Raw genomic sequence first — 18,165 nt, forward strand, 5'->3', positions numbered from 1 at the left:
ATAGTGAGACCTACATTCACTCTGTTAATATTATTATTATTATAATAAAAAAAATCGTCAATAAATGGTTTGAAAACGTACAACATTATTACTGTTCTAATAAATTTTACAAGTGTTTCTTTTTTGAATGGCACATCTTATCTACACTAATTCTACCCACTTGGTAAGCACTGGTTTTATAAATGAAGAGTTTGTTCGCAAAAACCGGTAAGTCCATATTTGCCAAATGGAGATATTTGCGATTAAAGGTCAAGAAAAATAAGGAGAATAATAAGACAATTTTGCTTCTTTTGATCATAACTTCAAAATGTACCTTTATATGTAGCGACCAATATATAATTTAAAAGGTATTATTTTGTACTTTATGACAGAGACCGTACTTCAAAATCTTCAAAAATGGACTTATCGGTTTTTGCGAACAAACTCGTCAAATGTTCTTTTGGTATGTAGGGGCCTTCATCTGTCTTTCATTACTAAAGAAAGAACACACAAATAAATAATGGAACTCATCTCCTTTTCTTTCGGTGAACTTTCTATTATTCACTGAATCACGAGAAAATCTATTATTATTGTCAACAGGTAACCTGTGAGACCCGCAGAATGAATTTATGCAAAGTATATACTAGTAGTGACATCAATGTCACTTAAAATTAGGAAATACGACTCAAACTCCAAGTCTTTTTAATGATCTTATGATTTGAACAAACTCATCCATTTTTTTTTCGTGAACTGTACATTTGGATCTTTATGAAAAACCAAGCTATAAATTATAACAAAAAATGTTCTGTGAAGTTGTCCTCCTTACCTTTGGCAATTCTGAGCCAAAATCAAATCATTCTACATCTAGAATGACTTAGCCCTAACCAGGCCGGGCATTTTGGCCTGTTCTGTGGCCGGGGGAGGATTGATTCAAATCACCCCCCCCCCCCCCCCCCCCGTGATCTCGAGTGATCTCGACCGTCGATCGCACAATCGCACTGAAAATCGGCACATACATTACTTGTCGCGTAATCTACCAAAATATAAGAGAATAAAATTGATTTTTAATTTTTTATATTTCATATTAATCAATATGTGTGAAATCATAAATTTTGCTCTAATTCAGAAAATAAAGCTAATGGCATCCTAATTTGGGGTGACATTATTCCTTGTAACATTCCTAACAAATGTACCTGAAAAAATCTGGTATCGAAGTTAATTTTTTATGTATTCTATTGTTTTCTGAATTTCTTATGTATTTCCGTGTTTTTCGACCTTCTTTTATTCGTTTTTTTCCACAAAATTTTTTACAGAACCTATTTTAAGCACAATCATGCTAAAATTAATTGATTTCAGCCATTGAAAGTGAAAATAATAATATCTTTTTGAATAAGGTGAGAAAACTCTATTTGCATAGACTGCACACAAAATCACGTTTTTGAGCCATTTTCGGTCTGACAAGCAAGTATAAAAGGTTGTGCAGCGTCGTAACGGTATATCCGATTTTCGCGAAAAAGGTGTCATAAGATGTGCGAGACTTGACAGTAAAAAGTCAGAGAGCGGCGCGGTCAAAAAAAAAAAATCGCGCGGCAGAATGGTCGCGGAAAATGTCGGGGGGAGGGGGTTGATTCAACTCCCCCGGCCCTTTTAGGGTTAATAAAGTGGAGCACCCAGTTTCTACATACGCCATGGCATCTATAGAGTAAACTAATTTACCCGTAATCAATTGTTCTCAAAAACTTTCTGTGAAAAACTTCAATTTGAGCAATGTGATCTTCACAGCCCCATAGGAACCCCTCTATCCAGATCACACCTAAAGTCAGTACAGGGGCCCGTTGCATAAAACTTACCGTTGAATTTCAATGGTAACTATCGTCAAAATTAGGCGTCACAGCCAATCAGCATCAAGGATTACAACATTTACCGCTGATTTGACGACTTACCGCTAGAAAGGAGCGGTAAGTCCAGCGGTAAGGGTTTTATGCAACAGGGCCCAGTATTGGTTAAAAAAAAAGAAAAAAAATCTATAAAATAGTTCACACAGTATATCTATGAGCAGTTGTAATCTTTTTGCTTTTGCTAATAAAATATACAAACTTACAAAGCTTTTCTTGCCTTGGATACCAGCTTTGTGACTTTGAATCTGTTAATTTAAACTCAATCACCCACAACCTCCATAACGTCGCCACTAAAGTTGACAGATGACGTTGCTGTACAGGTGCATCTCGCCAGCAAAAGATAAAGAGCGCCAGCTATGGCACCAAGATTAGCACCGGGGTGGGGTGAGCAAAGGGATAGGGCCAAAGGGGGGGGGGGGGGGGGGAGGGAAAGACTGCCTCACCATGACGATCACACTGTCAGCAACTTGCCAAATATCCATACGCTTCAAGTTGTATCGTTCGTATTTTTTCTTAAAACCAAAGTTTCTTATGTATCATTGTTATTATAGAAACCTATTGTATGTTTTTCTCAAAATCAAGGCTTTACGATGAAGAATATAAGCCTAATAGTTAGAACTGTATTGTAATAGCGGCAGAATATAGCGTCAGAATATGACACATTCGGTCACATACCCATCCACACAATACTGTGTACTAGCACTAGCAGACCGGTGGTGTTGTATCAACAAAATGTCATATATTTCTCACAAGAAAGAAAAAAGCATCTGGGATGAAATATGCCGAGGTAATGTACTGGGTTCGGCAATATTTTGTGCGTGTGTGTGTTTTTAAAATCGATTTTTGGATGGATTACATAGTATGTTTCTCGTATGAGAGATATCATGACGGCAGAGTTGTATTTAGTCCCATGTACTGAAAATGATGTAGACATGAAAGACTGCTGATGTTTCTACGATCGATCCTGTAGCTGTATGTATGGCTGTAAAGTTAGAGAACGTACGTTAGAGAACTACGAGTCTTTATCGTATTTGACACGACTTTGATGGCTATGCAGCGCGCAGCGTGCATGAAAAGACGGTAGATATCTAGGTCCTACATCTGTTTTTAGTTGATAATTTAGAATCCTAGCCTTGTTTAGATCTAGTTACATATTTGGAGTGTTTTATTTTGCATGAAGTCTAACTAAGAGTCTTAGAGAAAGTTTAGATGGTCAGACTAGACTAACGCTAGTTTAGTTAGACTGTTTGCGACTGTCTGTGTAGCCGAGTTATAGATTTACTGTAAAAGTAGATATTTTCGCATTTTTTTTCCACCATTTTTTTCTGGAAGTGGATGTTACCATAAAAAAAAAATTAGAAAAACACAAAAAAGACATCAACAATTCCGCCAGAATTACCATCCCTGTTTGCAGTCGGTGCATGTGTGCCAGCTATTTTCACGTGCTTTCGCAATGTGAATTGGCGCTTACGCAATGTTCACGAGCCATGTGAAGGCGTTCAGCTGAAGATCGCCAAGCACATGCATATTGCGTAGGTTTTAGGAATTGTACATAGTGCCGCAAGCCGAGCTACTATGGTGCATATCGGCGAAAATTGGTGCCGGGTTTGGCCCCGGTCAATCTTGAAAACTGCGTTTGTCATTGGTCATATTTTCATGATAACAATAGCGTGCAAAAATAATCTTGTCCATGTTATATGAAATGGTTGAAAATAATTTGCCTGATTTGTTTACTGTGGGAAAAACCCTTAAAAACTGCCGCAAATGGGGTATTTTACTCAAGTGGTCTAGAATAGATGCTGGGATCTTGGTCGCTGGCTCTGCTGAGGAGACTGAGCTGAAGTGAGCACTGCTGAGCTGAGCCTTAGCTGAGCTAGTCTAGACTAGGCATCTAATGGTTAGCAGTTACTGTGAAAATGGACAATTGTTGCCAATACAGTCAGTGTGTTTACCACGATAAGACTAATTTTACAACTTGAAGTAGAACTCTATTCTTAATTACCTCTCTACCACGGGTTTAATGTATGTGAAGTTTCTAGACGAGAGTATGAGTATGATTTCTTGTGCTAATTGTTGCTGTGTCAGTGAAGCAGCATAAAGATACTGTAATTTAAAGCTAAAAGTAGGGTCGTGTAGAGTGGTATAGCAAAATTAGTGGGGAGGGGGATGGACATAAGAAAGTCTTTCCATTAGCTCTCTGTAGATGATTTTCAGTCCCTCCCATACATTCTTAATGGCATCCCTGGTTTATGTTGCTGACCATTTTCCAAACACATGTGAAACATAGAAATAAACAAAACCTCCATGAAACCTGAGATAGGCCCTATAGCCATCATTGATGACAATAAGGTCTATCGCATTAAGTATGTTATTGAATAAGCAAAGAAACAAACAGTGATCCTGTTTTATTTCTCTCCACTTCGCAGAGTTTGCTCTCATGCGCCCTCCATTCCACCTCGACGATGACCGGGAATCAGTGGCCACGGAGGTCATCGACTACAACCCGGCGGCACACTCGCCGGTCATGTTTGGCCACATGTTTGAGAAGACAGAGCAGGCAGATGCAGACATCTTGAGCGAGTTTGACCCGGCTGTCTCACACCCTGCTGCAGCAGGCTACACAATGGTGGAGAAACCGACCAGACAACCCACCCCTCCTCCGGTACCAAAGCCCCCAAAAGACACATGTAAGGAATAGTTACTGATATATTATTAGCTCACCTGAGCCGAAGGCTCAAGTGAGCTATTGCGATCGCTCTTCGTCCGTCGTCCGTCGTGCGTCGTGCGTCGTCCGTCGTGCGTAAACTTTTCACATTTTCATCGTCTTCTTGAGAAGCCCATGACCGATTTTCACCAAACTTGGCAGGTAGCATCCCTAGGGGGATAGGATCTCAATTTGTTCAAATGGGCACCATGGCCCACCTGGGGGGGCCCCAGGGGGGCCTAAACACACTAAAATTAAGGAATCTTTAAAAGTCTTCTTCTCTAGAACCAGAAGTGATAGGGCTTAATTGATACTATGAGTAAGTACATTGATGACTGTAGTTTCAAGTTTGTTCATGGGGGAATCAGGGGTGCCCCCCTTGGGACCCAGGGGAGGGAGTGGGGAGGGGTCCTAATGGGGCCTAAATTGTACCTTTTTATCTTCACTTTGAGATCGCCATGTCTGATTTTCACCAAACTTGGTAGGTAGCATCCCTAGGGGGAAAGTATGTCAATTTGTTCAAATGGGCACCATGGCCCACCTGGGGGTCCCCAGGGGGCCCAAACCCCCTAAAATTAAGGAACCTTTAAAAATCTTCTCTAGAACCAGAAGTGATAGGGCTTAGATGATACTATGAGTTAGTACATTGATGACTGTAGTTTCAAGTTTGTTCATGGGGTTGGCGGAATCAGGGGTGCCCCCCCCCCCCCCCCCCTTGGGACCCAGGAGAGGGATGGGGAGAAGTCCTACAGTTGTAATGGAACCTGAATTGTACATGTTCATCTTCTTCTTGAAAACCTCATGATGAATTTTGACCAAACTTAGCAGGTAGCATCCCTATGGGGATAGAATCTCAATTCCTTCAAATGGGCACCATGACCCTCTTGAGGGGCCCCTAGGGGTCCCACCCCCCCCCCCCCCACATTAAGGAATATTTAAAATCTTCTGCTCTAGAACCAGAAATGATAAAGCAAAGTTAATACCATGAGTTTGTACATTGATGACTTTAGTTCCAAGTTTGTTCATTGCAAATTCAGGGCTGCCTGCCCCTTCCCCCACTCCCCCCCCCCCCCTCCGGAGTTGAGGGGGGATCCATATGTAGACCACAGTTTCCAATGTTCTCAGGTAAGAGTGTGCAAGAATGCATGGAAGGTGAAATTGCGATACTCAGGTGAGCGCGTGACCCGCGGGTCTCTTGTTGAGATAGTAGTGGGTGAGTTCTGAAAAGAAATTAGCAAGAGTCTATAATTTCCTTGTTTTTTTCTTATAGGTGATAAAAAGAATATTCTGTTAACTTGATAAAGGCTTTAAGGCTACAGGAGCTGTAAGAATTAAGTAACAAAAATCCTTGTAATGTGCCTGTTTTTGTATCACTAAACTACTTTGCCTGCAAGAATTATTTGTCTTGTTTTGACTTCATGTTCAAGGAACAAAGGTTTATTGCATGGATACGAAAGGACAGGTACAGCGTAGGCTTGCTGAACCACAAAACTAAAGCACCAAGATTGTTTCCTCGTAGAGCCAACCAGAATATTAAACAGAGTTTGTCTTACTGCACAATACCCACTAAATCTATCAATATGTCAATGTGTCTGATTTCATTATTTGGCTGCCCTTACAGAAATTTCTTCTCCTTCTTCTTCCTACTTCCCCTCTCTCCTTCATCATCTTCCTTTTTTCCCCATCATTATCATCACCATTTTTATAATTCAGTTGTGTACATAATTCCATGTTGAATCATGCAGGGAATTGATGTATGTCATCTGTATTCATCAAGGCTCGCAGCAAGTTGCATTTGAAACAACTGCCTGCTGGGAAGAATTAGCAAATTTAGAAAACACAGATACTTTGCAATCCAGTGCATCTGATTTTCTCACTTCAGTACATTCCCATCTTTCCCAAAGGTCCACCAAGAGAATACCTGGAACACTACATATTTCCAGTTCTTCTTCCTGCTCTGTTGGCAATGCTGAAACAAGCTAAAAAGGAGAGATGCTTTGAGGTAGGTTTACTCACCTCCGCCTTCCACAGAGGTACTGCTAACCAGAGTTGCTATTGCAATGATTTCCATTGAAGAATAACTATTTACAGCCTGTGAATGAGTAGTAATATCTAATGTGTTTATCATATAAGAAAAAAAAAACCCCAAAATATATCTATGAATTGTATAAACTTCACCTCTGTCTAGATATTCTAGACAAAATTTTGTAGGTTGATCAGTTTTATGTCTTTGATAGTTTACTGTTGATAGTATAATGTGCATCAGATAGGGCTTGTATAAAGAATGTCTATGATTTCATGACGTATGGTGTATTCCATTAAAGTTCACAGGTTGAAGTCCTTGTTTTAGGAGCTATCAATGCAGAATTAAGTAAAGCACTTATAAGGAGAACCAATTGCATTTGACATGAAGTGTGAAAAATTTTCTGATTTTTTTTTCTTGTAATGCAAGAGTAAAAGCGAGATTGATAGGCATTGTCAAGGTATTCGTTGCATTCAAACCCAGATCCATTTTCTTTCTTAATTGAGATACCATGGCCATGTCCCTTTTGTATCCCTGTTTCCTGGTACAGAGAAAACGATTTAGGTTCAACGGCTGTGACTTCTTGACTGAATACCTTTGGAGGTAGGATGTTATTGGACATTTGTTTCATTTTGATTATAGTACTGAAATTAATGGTAAAGAAGGAACAGTGTAGTTATGATTAAACTACATGAAGGTTGAAGTGCGTGCACAGTGAGTCAATGAGAAAACTTAATGCTATTTCCATTTCTACGACATATGTATTGATTTTATTGAGAGAAGCAGAAAGAAAAAAAAAATACCAGAAACATTATTGTTGTCATTGGCCTAACCAGCCTCATGCCTGTAGGTTGTACAATATTGACGCCAGCAACATCATCATCAACAGACTAAACCTTGCCCATGTCTGGGGTGATCCATTGTGTTCAGGTGGACTGTATTTTCATCTTCAAGTCATGGTACTTGAAAATTTTAGAAAATCAATCCCACTGTTTATTGTACATTAACATGTAGCAATGAGTGCCTGACAGCCAAAGACCATAAATGTGGAATCTTTCTTGTTTGTTGTTTAGTCAGTTCCTCTTCTTTTCCTCACTTCAAATTACAAGTGTATACTTATTTTTGAAGGCCCTACGTAACGACCCACTCTAGAATTACTTGAAATCAGCATAGAATATGCTATGGAAGACTTGTGGAGTTTAAAATAGAAAGACATTTGCATCATTGCAGATGGGAGTTGCAGTCTGGTGTGGAATATTGTTTGCCGTAAGCACTTGTCAGCTATGTCCATCTTGGATCATTCACACCCATGTTACAGGCATAATCCCAACACGGTGGACAGAGAGCGGGACAATCTGGATGAGATACCCTTTGTGAAGGCCATCTTGGCAGAAAAGTAAGAAAAAATTTGCATGAGTAAGCCAACATTTTACATCGCATGTGTCTCTGCCCCAGAGAGTGCCTTTGTTAACAATATTCAAGTCATGATACATGTATATAGACAGTGTGTCTGTCCGTCCATTCCAGATCAACAACCCTTCAGGCAATTCCTGGAAATTGACTGAATGTAAATTAAACAAGAAAGATCATGGACAAAATGAAAAAAAAAGAAAAAGGAAAGAAAAATGCTACAGTTCGACCTCGATTATCCGGCCTCCTTTTATCCGGAAATCTCTATTATCCGGACGTGTTCACGCAGTGAAGAACTTTTTTTTTCATCCAAAAATTGAGAAAAAACAGTGACTTTAACATCTTTTCATGGATCTATTTCACTAATTTCATAAGATGTGCATGATAGGTTTCTCAATATCTAATGAGGTAAAACATGTATGATTTTCACATAAAGATATACTTTATTTTTGTGAAGAAGGGACTACAATTTTGCGCAGGCTAGCATAGATTACACTACCGTTGCGGGGTACGCTACCTGCCTAGCTGCCAGTGCACTGGGACGGCAGCTTGGACAGCAGCTATATACATTAACGTTGTGTCTCCCATATCCGGCCAATTCGCTTATCCGGATGAGCGCCGGTCCCGACATGGCCGGATAATCGAGGTCGAACTGTATTTTGAAATTCATAGATTACAATTTGATATGCATTTGAAGTCAAAAATGCAGTTGTGCAATCATATTTCTTGTATAAAACATATTTCCAGGATTGTTTTGAAAATTCAATCCATTTATGACAGTTGATGAAGCTGAGCAAAATGTATGGCAAAAATACAACTTTGACTTTGTTCCTGTGGTTTGGCCACAAGACCTGTGTTGCATTTAAAACTTACCTACTTGAATATGGTCATGTAAGAAAAAGAGTCATTTTTTTGCTGTTTCTTTTGTCAGATGTGCAAAGGTCAATGTTGGAACTGACATAAAACAATGGGCAAGTCACTAGCCACCTAAAGTCAGTTAAGCAAAATAGACAAGTGCTGTGTGCTGTTGATATTCATAGTATTAATTGGCTTATTCATGACTCTGACCTGCAAAGTTTCTTTACTTGTATTTTCCCCTCCAGTCCTCGGCCTCCGCTGCCATTGTCTCTCGTATGGAATGAAGTAGAGGCTGCCACTGTCATTCAAGCATTCTTCAGGGGTTACAAGGTGATTGTTTGGGTCATGTGCAGATCATATCTGTGACAAGGTCATTTGTTTTTAAAATACGGAAAAATTTAGAAGCAATATAATTAAGTACACCTCATGTGAAATGTAGCTAGGTTAGCTGTAAGCCAGGACTTGCAATAGCAAGGGCAAAGAAATGGCCTGTCCCTACCAATGACATGGAAATGCAATTCAAGCTCCATATCAGCCATTTTAACTCATTTAACCCTAACTTACCTGGGCTATTTAGCAAGCTTGAATTCCTGGGGGGGGGGGGGGGGGGGCATTATGGCCCCCCTCTCAGATCTCGGTCGTTGATCGCGCGATCGCCGCAAAATTTTGCATGAACATAAAGCCGGATATAATCTACGAGACTGTTAAGTTAAATTTTCAACAAATTTGCATTTTCTATTTTGAATTAATCAATTATGCAAAAATATGCAAAAAACCTCATTTTCGTCTGTAATTGGCTTATAAAAGCTTATGGAATGCTGATATTTGGTGTAAATATTCCTAGTGACATTCCGAACATTTGTGCGTAAAAAAAAGTTCGGTATCAAAATTCATTTCTTATATTTTTTATTGTTTTATCAATTTTTTAATGTATTTCCCTGTTTTTTCGAACTTTTGTTTTTGTTGTTTTTTCAGTAGAATTTGTCATACACATCTTTAAAAGCGTAATTATACTAAAATAAATTTATTTCAGCCATTAAAATTAAAAATATGGATCTTTATATGAATTAATTGAAAAAACACAATTTGTATTGACTTTGTACACAAAATCACGTTTTTGAGCAATTTTGGGGTTGACGAAAATTTTTTGAAGGGGCGTGGCTTCAGAACGGTATGCCCGGGTGCGACAAATTTGGGCTCAAAAGTTGCGCGAGACTTGAAAGTAAAAAGTCAGCGAGCGGCGCGGTCAAAAAATTTTGCGCGGCGGAATGGTCGTGGAATTCGTCGAGGGGGGGGGGGGGGGGGGCATTATGGCCCCCCCCCCCAGGTAAGGTAGGGTTAAAGGGGAAATCCAGTCCAAATATAAGTTAGAGTGATAAGAAAGAGTAAAATATTTACAGTTTAATGGTATAAATTTGATCGAAATCGGATGAAAAATAAGGAAGTTACGACATTTTGAAGTTACGCTATTTTTTTTGGGAAACAGTTCTTGAACAGTCCATATGAATATGCAAATGGCAAAGTGAGCATGTCATTCCCTCACAACTTGCCATACAGTTTATACATAAAATTTTGAAATTTCCAGTTTTTTATTCAAACGCAATTATACCCTAGGCTCAAATCCTCACCTATCTATTGATCACTATTCTGTTATTCAACCAGGAATAACGTCATGTTTCAGACTTCAATGACAGAAACATTGAATTTTCGTCATTTGTTTGTACACGATCAATAGAAAATTGTGAGGGTATGACATGATTAGCTCACTCATTTGCAGTCATATCCACTGTACAAGAACTGTTTTGCAGAAATTAGCAAAACTTCAAAATGTCATAATTTCCTTATTTTTCATCCAATTTCAGGCTAATTTTCACCATTGAACTCGTAAGATTTTACTCTTTTTTATCCAACTAACTTATATTTGGACTGGATTTGCTCAATAATGGATATAGTACTATCTGATGTCTCATTTAGGACATGTCAGTCAGAACTTGTGCCTGTGAATATTCCTGAATTAGTTTTTTTTTTTTTTTCCAAAGGGCGTGGCAAGTTGTATAATTTTTTCCCCATACACCCTCAGAGTATCATAATTTCACATCAGTGCTATCCTCCTTTTAACTAGGAATGCTAAAAAAAAAAACCAAACAAACAAAAACAACACGGGTATTGCAAAGGCAAATGACATCTGATGGCTGGCATTGCAAATAGTCAAATGTGAGCCTGGCATACTACACTTATCTTCTCTACAGGTGCGCAAGATGGAGCACATTCAAGAGCTGCGCCAGTGGCAACGTGAATGGAGGGAGGAGAATGCTGATATCAAGAGTAAAGTGGAGCACTTCTGGATGGAGCATGAGCCTGGACCAGCCCAGGAGGAGCTGCGGAGGAGTGCCAAGCACAACCGGAGCCAGGGCTACCCGGCATGCTTCCGCCTCCGCACATGGAGCCCAAGTCCCGAACCCATTCCCCCACCGACGACGGTGGACCCTTCCGAGCTGGACCAAGGCACGGAGGTCGGTACAGAGCTGGCAGTACCACGAACGGCAGCCACGGAGCGGACAACCGTCACAGAAGCCCCCTCGGGTATCTCCACCCTGCCGTCCACCGCCGTGTCGAGTAAAAGGACTGTTCGATCTTCGCAGCAGCAGAATTGAGGCACGCGCATGATTTTGTGTCTACATGTCACTGCAATCCTTGAGACGATCAACCACATTGAGCTTTATTCACTATGAATGAGCTCGGTTTTCAGCTTGTTCTGAGCTATTTTTCACATCTGGACATACCACATCAGAGCACTTGACTGTGGGAGCGCCTTTTGCTTTCTCCCCACCCTCCACCCACCTCCATCTGATTATATATTCCTTGATAGAGCAATTCATAAAAATTTGCTTCTGTCTATATCACATTTTTTTCATTTCTTTCTGTGTATTGAATGTTATTACAGTATGTCTTTATCCAAGTGAATGATGACCAGTAGTAACGTTGTGGTAAGAGTTCTGACACGAACACATGAGGGTCACCTCTTCTGCATGTGTTAGGTTGTTATGATACACTGCGTTCTCTGTTCTTTGCTGCATCTGAATGGCTTTTAAACGTACTCAGATAATGTTGAAATTGAGGCCTACCCATGTTACCATATTACAATCGTAGAATGTGATCCACATGAGCTAGGACACTCACAAAGTAAATGCAAACATCAAGAGTATGAGAACAATGCGATACACAGGTAGAAATGATACACAAATCAAAGCATGGCATCGTAGCTTAATAAAAACATATATATTTTTATTTCCCAAGATCATCAAATAATCACGTCATTGCTAGAAAAAATGTGACTAGGCTACATCTCTCATTTCATGCCGATTTTGGCCATTTTCAGCAGTTGTTAGCACAACACTTGGAGAAAGCAAAATTTTGAATGACATAGTTACATTGCATCGTCTAAAAACTTGGGTAGATAATGTCTGATCATCAAATGACCAAATTGTCCCTTTTGTGTTTTTTTCAGGTGAAGAAACAGCTTAAAATACAGATGAGTTTCAACCAAATAGGCCTAACAATGTGAGACATGGAAAAAGAGAATATTATATTCAAGGTTAATATATAGTAACCTCTCTACTGCTATCTGCTATAAGCAGGAAAATAAGAATGTTGTCATGAAGTATTAATACCTATGAAAATTGCAGCAGAAGAGAGGAATGAAGAAATATGACATGAAAATAATCCCACTTTACATGATAAATCAATGATCTTTCACTAAAGGATGCTCTTATTCCAGTAAAACATGATCTGATGGTTTCAAGAAGAGACAGAGAGGCACTCAATTATTTGGATGCAACAAATGCTCACTATGATGCAAGACACAGTCACTCTATTCATACATGGGTACTTGCAGATGCTCCCAATAATCTAGTATCAAGACATGCTCACAGCCATGAACCCAAAATGATGATGACAATCGGTACAAATAGGTTGCTGATAGTAATGACAGCATTAGCATGATGCTTAGCATCAGTTTCATTAGGCGTTTTCACACCAGCCCGATAAAAGTCCAAGCTCGAGATATTTCTTAATTTCCCAAGTCAGAAAATAGCACGCTATTTCGAAACATCGGGCTGATGTGAAAACGCCTATTATTCCAGAATTTCACTCTGCATAATATGATAGCAACCACATCACTGAGTGAAAGACATGAATGTTACTCGATCCGTAGCCCTGGCAAAAAAAAAAAGGACCAAAAAAAAAGGAAATAAATTGACACATGCAGGAGCATTGCTCAGACACTGCAGTAGCAAACATTGCACCTGATGCTTCACAGAAAGTGCCCTCTCCCAGACCCACACTGCTGGAAGATCAAATTCTCTTCTGTACTAGTATCATTCAATCTGTAGGAAAACCCAATTTCAAGTGTGACAGGCGGAGCACGGATAACATCAAAGAAGACTAACATGTGCATGGGAAATGCGTCTTGTTTTCTTGTATTGAGAGACAAAGTGGAAAAAGAAAATGCAAACAAAACATAAAGATTAAACTTATTGCACTACAAAGACAACACCAATATCTATGAATTTCTATTATGCTAGAGAGCTGTTAAAGGTCTAATTTCTCTCATTCTTGTGGATATATTGCCTCCTAATCCTACTGGCCATCCAATCAATCTCCATGTCTTCCAATACCTCTGATAGTACTTCACAAGCATTGATTGTGTGCAAACTGTTCCGGATACTGTGAGTACACTGTATAATCAATTACAAGAGTGTATTTATCTCGTGATAATTTCTAGTTCTCTCCGTCTCATAACAGCTTATCTACTAAGAGTTCAAAGCAGTGGTACAAATACACACTAACTACCAAAATCAATTCTACCTGTATTCCTTTCATGTACATTCATTGTACAGGCAGAGGCACATTTATGTACATATTGTACCATACTGCAAATCATTCTCTCGGTGGAGCATAATTCTTTGTGCTTACTATGTGGTTGACCTTTATTTCTAAGTGCACAATGGCAAGATACATTTTCCTCCATTTCCTCCACAGTGACATAAGAATGAATGCAATCACACACGCATGAGTACTGTATTCTCGGAGGTTTAAAGGACACCTCCACATGATTTTTTAGACTTTTGCTTTCAACATCTATAAATTGATTATCCCAGGTAGGCCTACAGAGTTTCAGAATTTACATAGTGCTTAGGATGAAGAATAAGAAAATTCTAAAAATTCATAATACATGTATATCACAATGAACAAGGATGATGACATAGCTTTACATAAGAATGCATGACTGGGTAATCAATGAAGCAAAACAAAAGAAGAAAGCATGAATAAATTTAATACGGGCGAACTTATTGGAATGAAATTGCTATATTTGTGAGCCTCCTAAGTCATCATCCTTGTTCAGAGTATTATGTTTTGGGTTTTTCAGAGTACAGTGTATTGGTTTACAGTATCGGCTGAAGACCCACAATAGACTTCACGAGTCACGGAACTATCGATTTAAGTACTACATGATGTGACACTATATAAATTGTCTAGAATGGCCCTTTTCAAGAATACTGTACAGAAATATTACTGCACAGAAATATCACATAATTCATTTGATCCCACTTGTCATGTAAATAGTATTTGTACAGCATACGTGAAGGAGTGCACATCAAATTGTGTACATAGCTACCGAGCTGCACATGTAAATAAAAAGAGTATTACAGTGAAGTGAGTCTGTCTCCCTGTCTTTCTCTGAATACCTACAATGCTGCACATTGAGATTACATGCTGAGGAAATTTATGCAAGGTTTAGATTGATGAGTGACAAGTCGCCAGTCCAGAAAATGAAAATATGTACAGTGTATACATATGTTGGCAGGAGTTGTTTAATATTAATAGTAATTAACATCATGGTGGCGTAGATTTACGGGGTCCCCTGACGTCATGACAGAATGCTTTGAAAAAAGATAGCTACAAAATATAGGTATACATGAAATTATGATTTCTACTAAATACAAGTATCTACCATGTATGTGGGGATCGATCTCTCTCTCTCTCTCTCTCTGCATAATATGAGCAGAGTGATTGGCATGATGCTTTCTTCTACCCTTGCGAGCCAAGTGGGTTTGATTGGCAGGGATTCACATTGCATAGAACACAGATTTCTACAATAATCGATAACTCATTCGGCAATATGCTGCTTGTTGGTTCCAGATCCTACCAAATACATCTTGAGCAAACTTTGAACGGCTTGACTCTCCCTTTGTTTTGAGACAACAACAAAAAATCACTAATTTTGATTTTCTCAGTGGAAAAATGAGCAAAGAAAATGGGATTAAAATTTTGATTTTTGTCATCTATTTGAGCAGGAACAGTACCTATCCGCTGAGAAAGAAATACAAAAACATATCACTCTTACTATGTACCAAAAATGGGTTTGTAGAATATTCTTCGTAGAACAATAAGTGGTGAATTTCTGCTTACAAACCAAATGGAGAGCTGCTCATAATTCACATGGAAATTTAGTGAGGTGACAATGCCAACATCTCACAGATCCTCCACTGATCTGCATAAAAGGTTTTTACTGTTAAAATTCCCATTGTCTTTCAATCACAATGAGAGAGAAAATGTCACATTAAAAGATTTCAGAGCTGTAGAAACTTTAGCATCAATTATTCTTCAGGAGAATGGCAATGAACAACGTGAACGATTGCAAAATCATAGACTTACACTGTATTTCTATCTACTTCAATGCACAAACCAATACAGTTGTGGATGACTTTTCTTGTCACCTTGTCTGACATATTGGTGTGATCAACATAACTGGTACTCTATCTTGGTAAAAATTGAACATACCGTAATTTTTGCACTTTGTTTCAAACTTTGATAAATTTGCACTACTGTTTATTTGCTGTCACAAATTACATATATACACCCAATCACTCTCAGTCAAAACATATTCTGCATTATAAAAGTGTATTTCTTACTGACAGTATTTCATATTCTATACAACATGAGTCTTGTATACAGTTGCATTAACAAACATGAACAATGAATGAATTTTTATATAAACTGCACACGTAATTAGCCACTTATGGCATTCTGTGAAGAACATCCCGTCAAAAGGCAAATACAGTAAACCTCACATAAGTCGGCACCATGTAAGTCAACAAATCGCACAAACCCACCAAAGTCCTGATTTTCTGCTTATGGTCAATATTTTCATGAAATTCCTTGTTAAATGGATGTTTAATAGTCAAAATATCACCAATATTGACTTAGTTCTTGGTCCCCACTGAGCATATCACTTCTTCATTGCTTGCATAAGTCCAGAGGTGCATATACTGTAAAACGAGGAATTTTCGCGTGCATTTTAATTTCGCGAATTTCGCGAGCGCCGAAATTCGCGAAATTAAAATGCACGCGAAAGTTTTTGTCTACACTACATGCATTGAACGCCAGTGGCAATTCGCGAAAATTTCATGCCACGAAAAAGGCTGTCGGCTCCAATTCGCGAAAATTTCATGCTGCGAATATTTCATGTTTTACAGTATTGGGGCTTCTTTAGCTAACAACAAAAGACAAGAATGCGCCATCATCGGCAATGTGTTTCAGTTCTCTAAGGTATCAACACATCAAAAACTCAACATGTCGTATGCAGATACTCTTGATGCAAGTCTGATCATGTCAAATGCATATGTCTGATGTGTGTGTGTGTGTGTGTGTGTGTGTGTCTGTGTCTCATATTTCTTGACATATGCTGCATAAAGGTCAGCTGTTTCTGACCACATTCTGCAGGAAAACTGGAAAGTATGCAAAATTCACATATTAATACCAGCGACAGTAATAACGATGATTTACAATAATTGTTGCAAATGTTGCTAAGGAGTTTACTCAATGCGATTCCATTATGAGCTAAGATTGGGATGTTATACTTGGGCCACGCCAAAAGGTCTCCATTTTTATGTCCCTTTGTTTCGATCTGCCATGCATGCATTTCTACCCTATAATGCATTTTTGGTATGCAGAATGTATTATGTCTCACAAACAAACGGTGCATCTAATATAATATCAATGCCATCTAGATACATCTGTTGCCAAATTGAATTTCCTTTGGTAAAACTTTGTTTATTTCAGTGTCACTCTGAGACTGATGTTGGTGTGGTTTTTCAAAACAAAGTTGAAATGCAGTCTGAAATTTTGATATTTTGAATATGTCTAAAAAATTTCTTGGGCCACTGCATTGTTGATCCATTTCTTTTCAATGCATGAGAAATATAGTTGTTTATGAATAGTATTTCCAACATATTCAAACTAAACGATCTGAGATCAATTTCTTCCTTTTTCTCTGGTTCTCACATTGAAATGGAAACAATTCAACAAACTGGTTGGACAAAAGTATAGCACGAAAGGATATCAACACCTGATCATTTGTTTGAGCCTGAGAAAACATTGACTTTACTACTCATGAGACTCATGGCTGAACTTGCCTTCCCTATCCATTCCAAAGATCATAACATCCTACAACAGTACATGCATTCATCATATCTAACAGTGATTGGAGATACTGTTATAAACTGCTGTATAAAAAAAAATAACTTGGCATTTCGTTGACCAGATACATGGCACAGTGGACTCCTGTTATAACAATGTCCTCTGGACAGGCTGTACTTTTTCATTGTATTGAAAATTTGTCATAACCAAACAAATTAACAAAATACATAGAGTGGATAGTATTGCCACCTGAATTTTTACTTTATTGTCACTAGAATTTTGTAATAACCATGTTCGTTATAACGGCAGTGCACTGTAGTCGACATTTGCCTAAGTCACCAGACTTTCTATGGTCTTAGCTATGCTGTCTTGCGTGAGGTTTACGGTAAATCATTCTGTGCATAAATACTCTGTCTGGCAAGCATAATTTCAAAGTGAGATGATTTCTCTGTAACAATATTTTCATTGTAACTAACATCTACATTGCGCATCTTAATGATTACAGCACACTTCTGTGATGTGGTTTACAGTTACACATGGAAAGTCACTGATACACTTAAAACAGTGGCCTAAACCAAATTATTGGCCAAAAGTCCATTACAACACAGCATCTAGTTGTGTAAGAGGCAAAAAATACCAATGGCTAGTCATTGGCAGCATACCACTTCAAAGTGTACAAGGAAACACAAATGCTATCACGGCTACTTCTAAACACTGATTAATTCAATGCTTATTTATAATGTCAATGTGGGGCAATTTGTCAATCAGGGCCCGTTGCAAGAAAGTTGCAATCAATTGCAAATAATTGCTAA

The 18,165-nt window shown here is 38.6% G+C and overlaps 1 protein-coding gene across 1 annotated transcript; it reads left to right on the plus strand.

Moving 5' to 3' along the window:
- The first annotated feature begins 2,609 nt into the window (after nucleotides 1-2,609).
- Nucleotides 2,610-11,526, plus strand: LOC139743513 (IQ domain-containing protein K-like). The gene is made up of 7 exons (XM_071653992.1): nucleotides 2,610-2,664; nucleotides 4,304-4,564; nucleotides 6,486-6,583; nucleotides 7,155-7,207; nucleotides 7,923-8,000; nucleotides 9,118-9,202; nucleotides 11,122-11,526. The coding sequence occupies exons 1-7, from the start codon at nucleotides 2,610-2,612 to the stop codon at nucleotides 11,524-11,526; spliced, it is 1,035 nt and encodes a 344-aa protein (XP_071510093.1).
- The last annotated feature ends 6,639 nt before the right edge of the window (nucleotides 11,527-18,165 follow it).

This window comes from Diadema antillarum, unplaced genomic scaffold (assembly GCF_040938485.1).
Source record: "Diadema antillarum isolate AM-2024a unplaced genomic scaffold, OU_Dant_1.0 seq00001090_RagTag, whole genome shotgun sequence".
Classification (NCBI taxonomy): Eukaryota; Metazoa; Echinodermata; class Echinoidea; order Diadematoida; family Diadematidae; genus Diadema; species Diadema antillarum.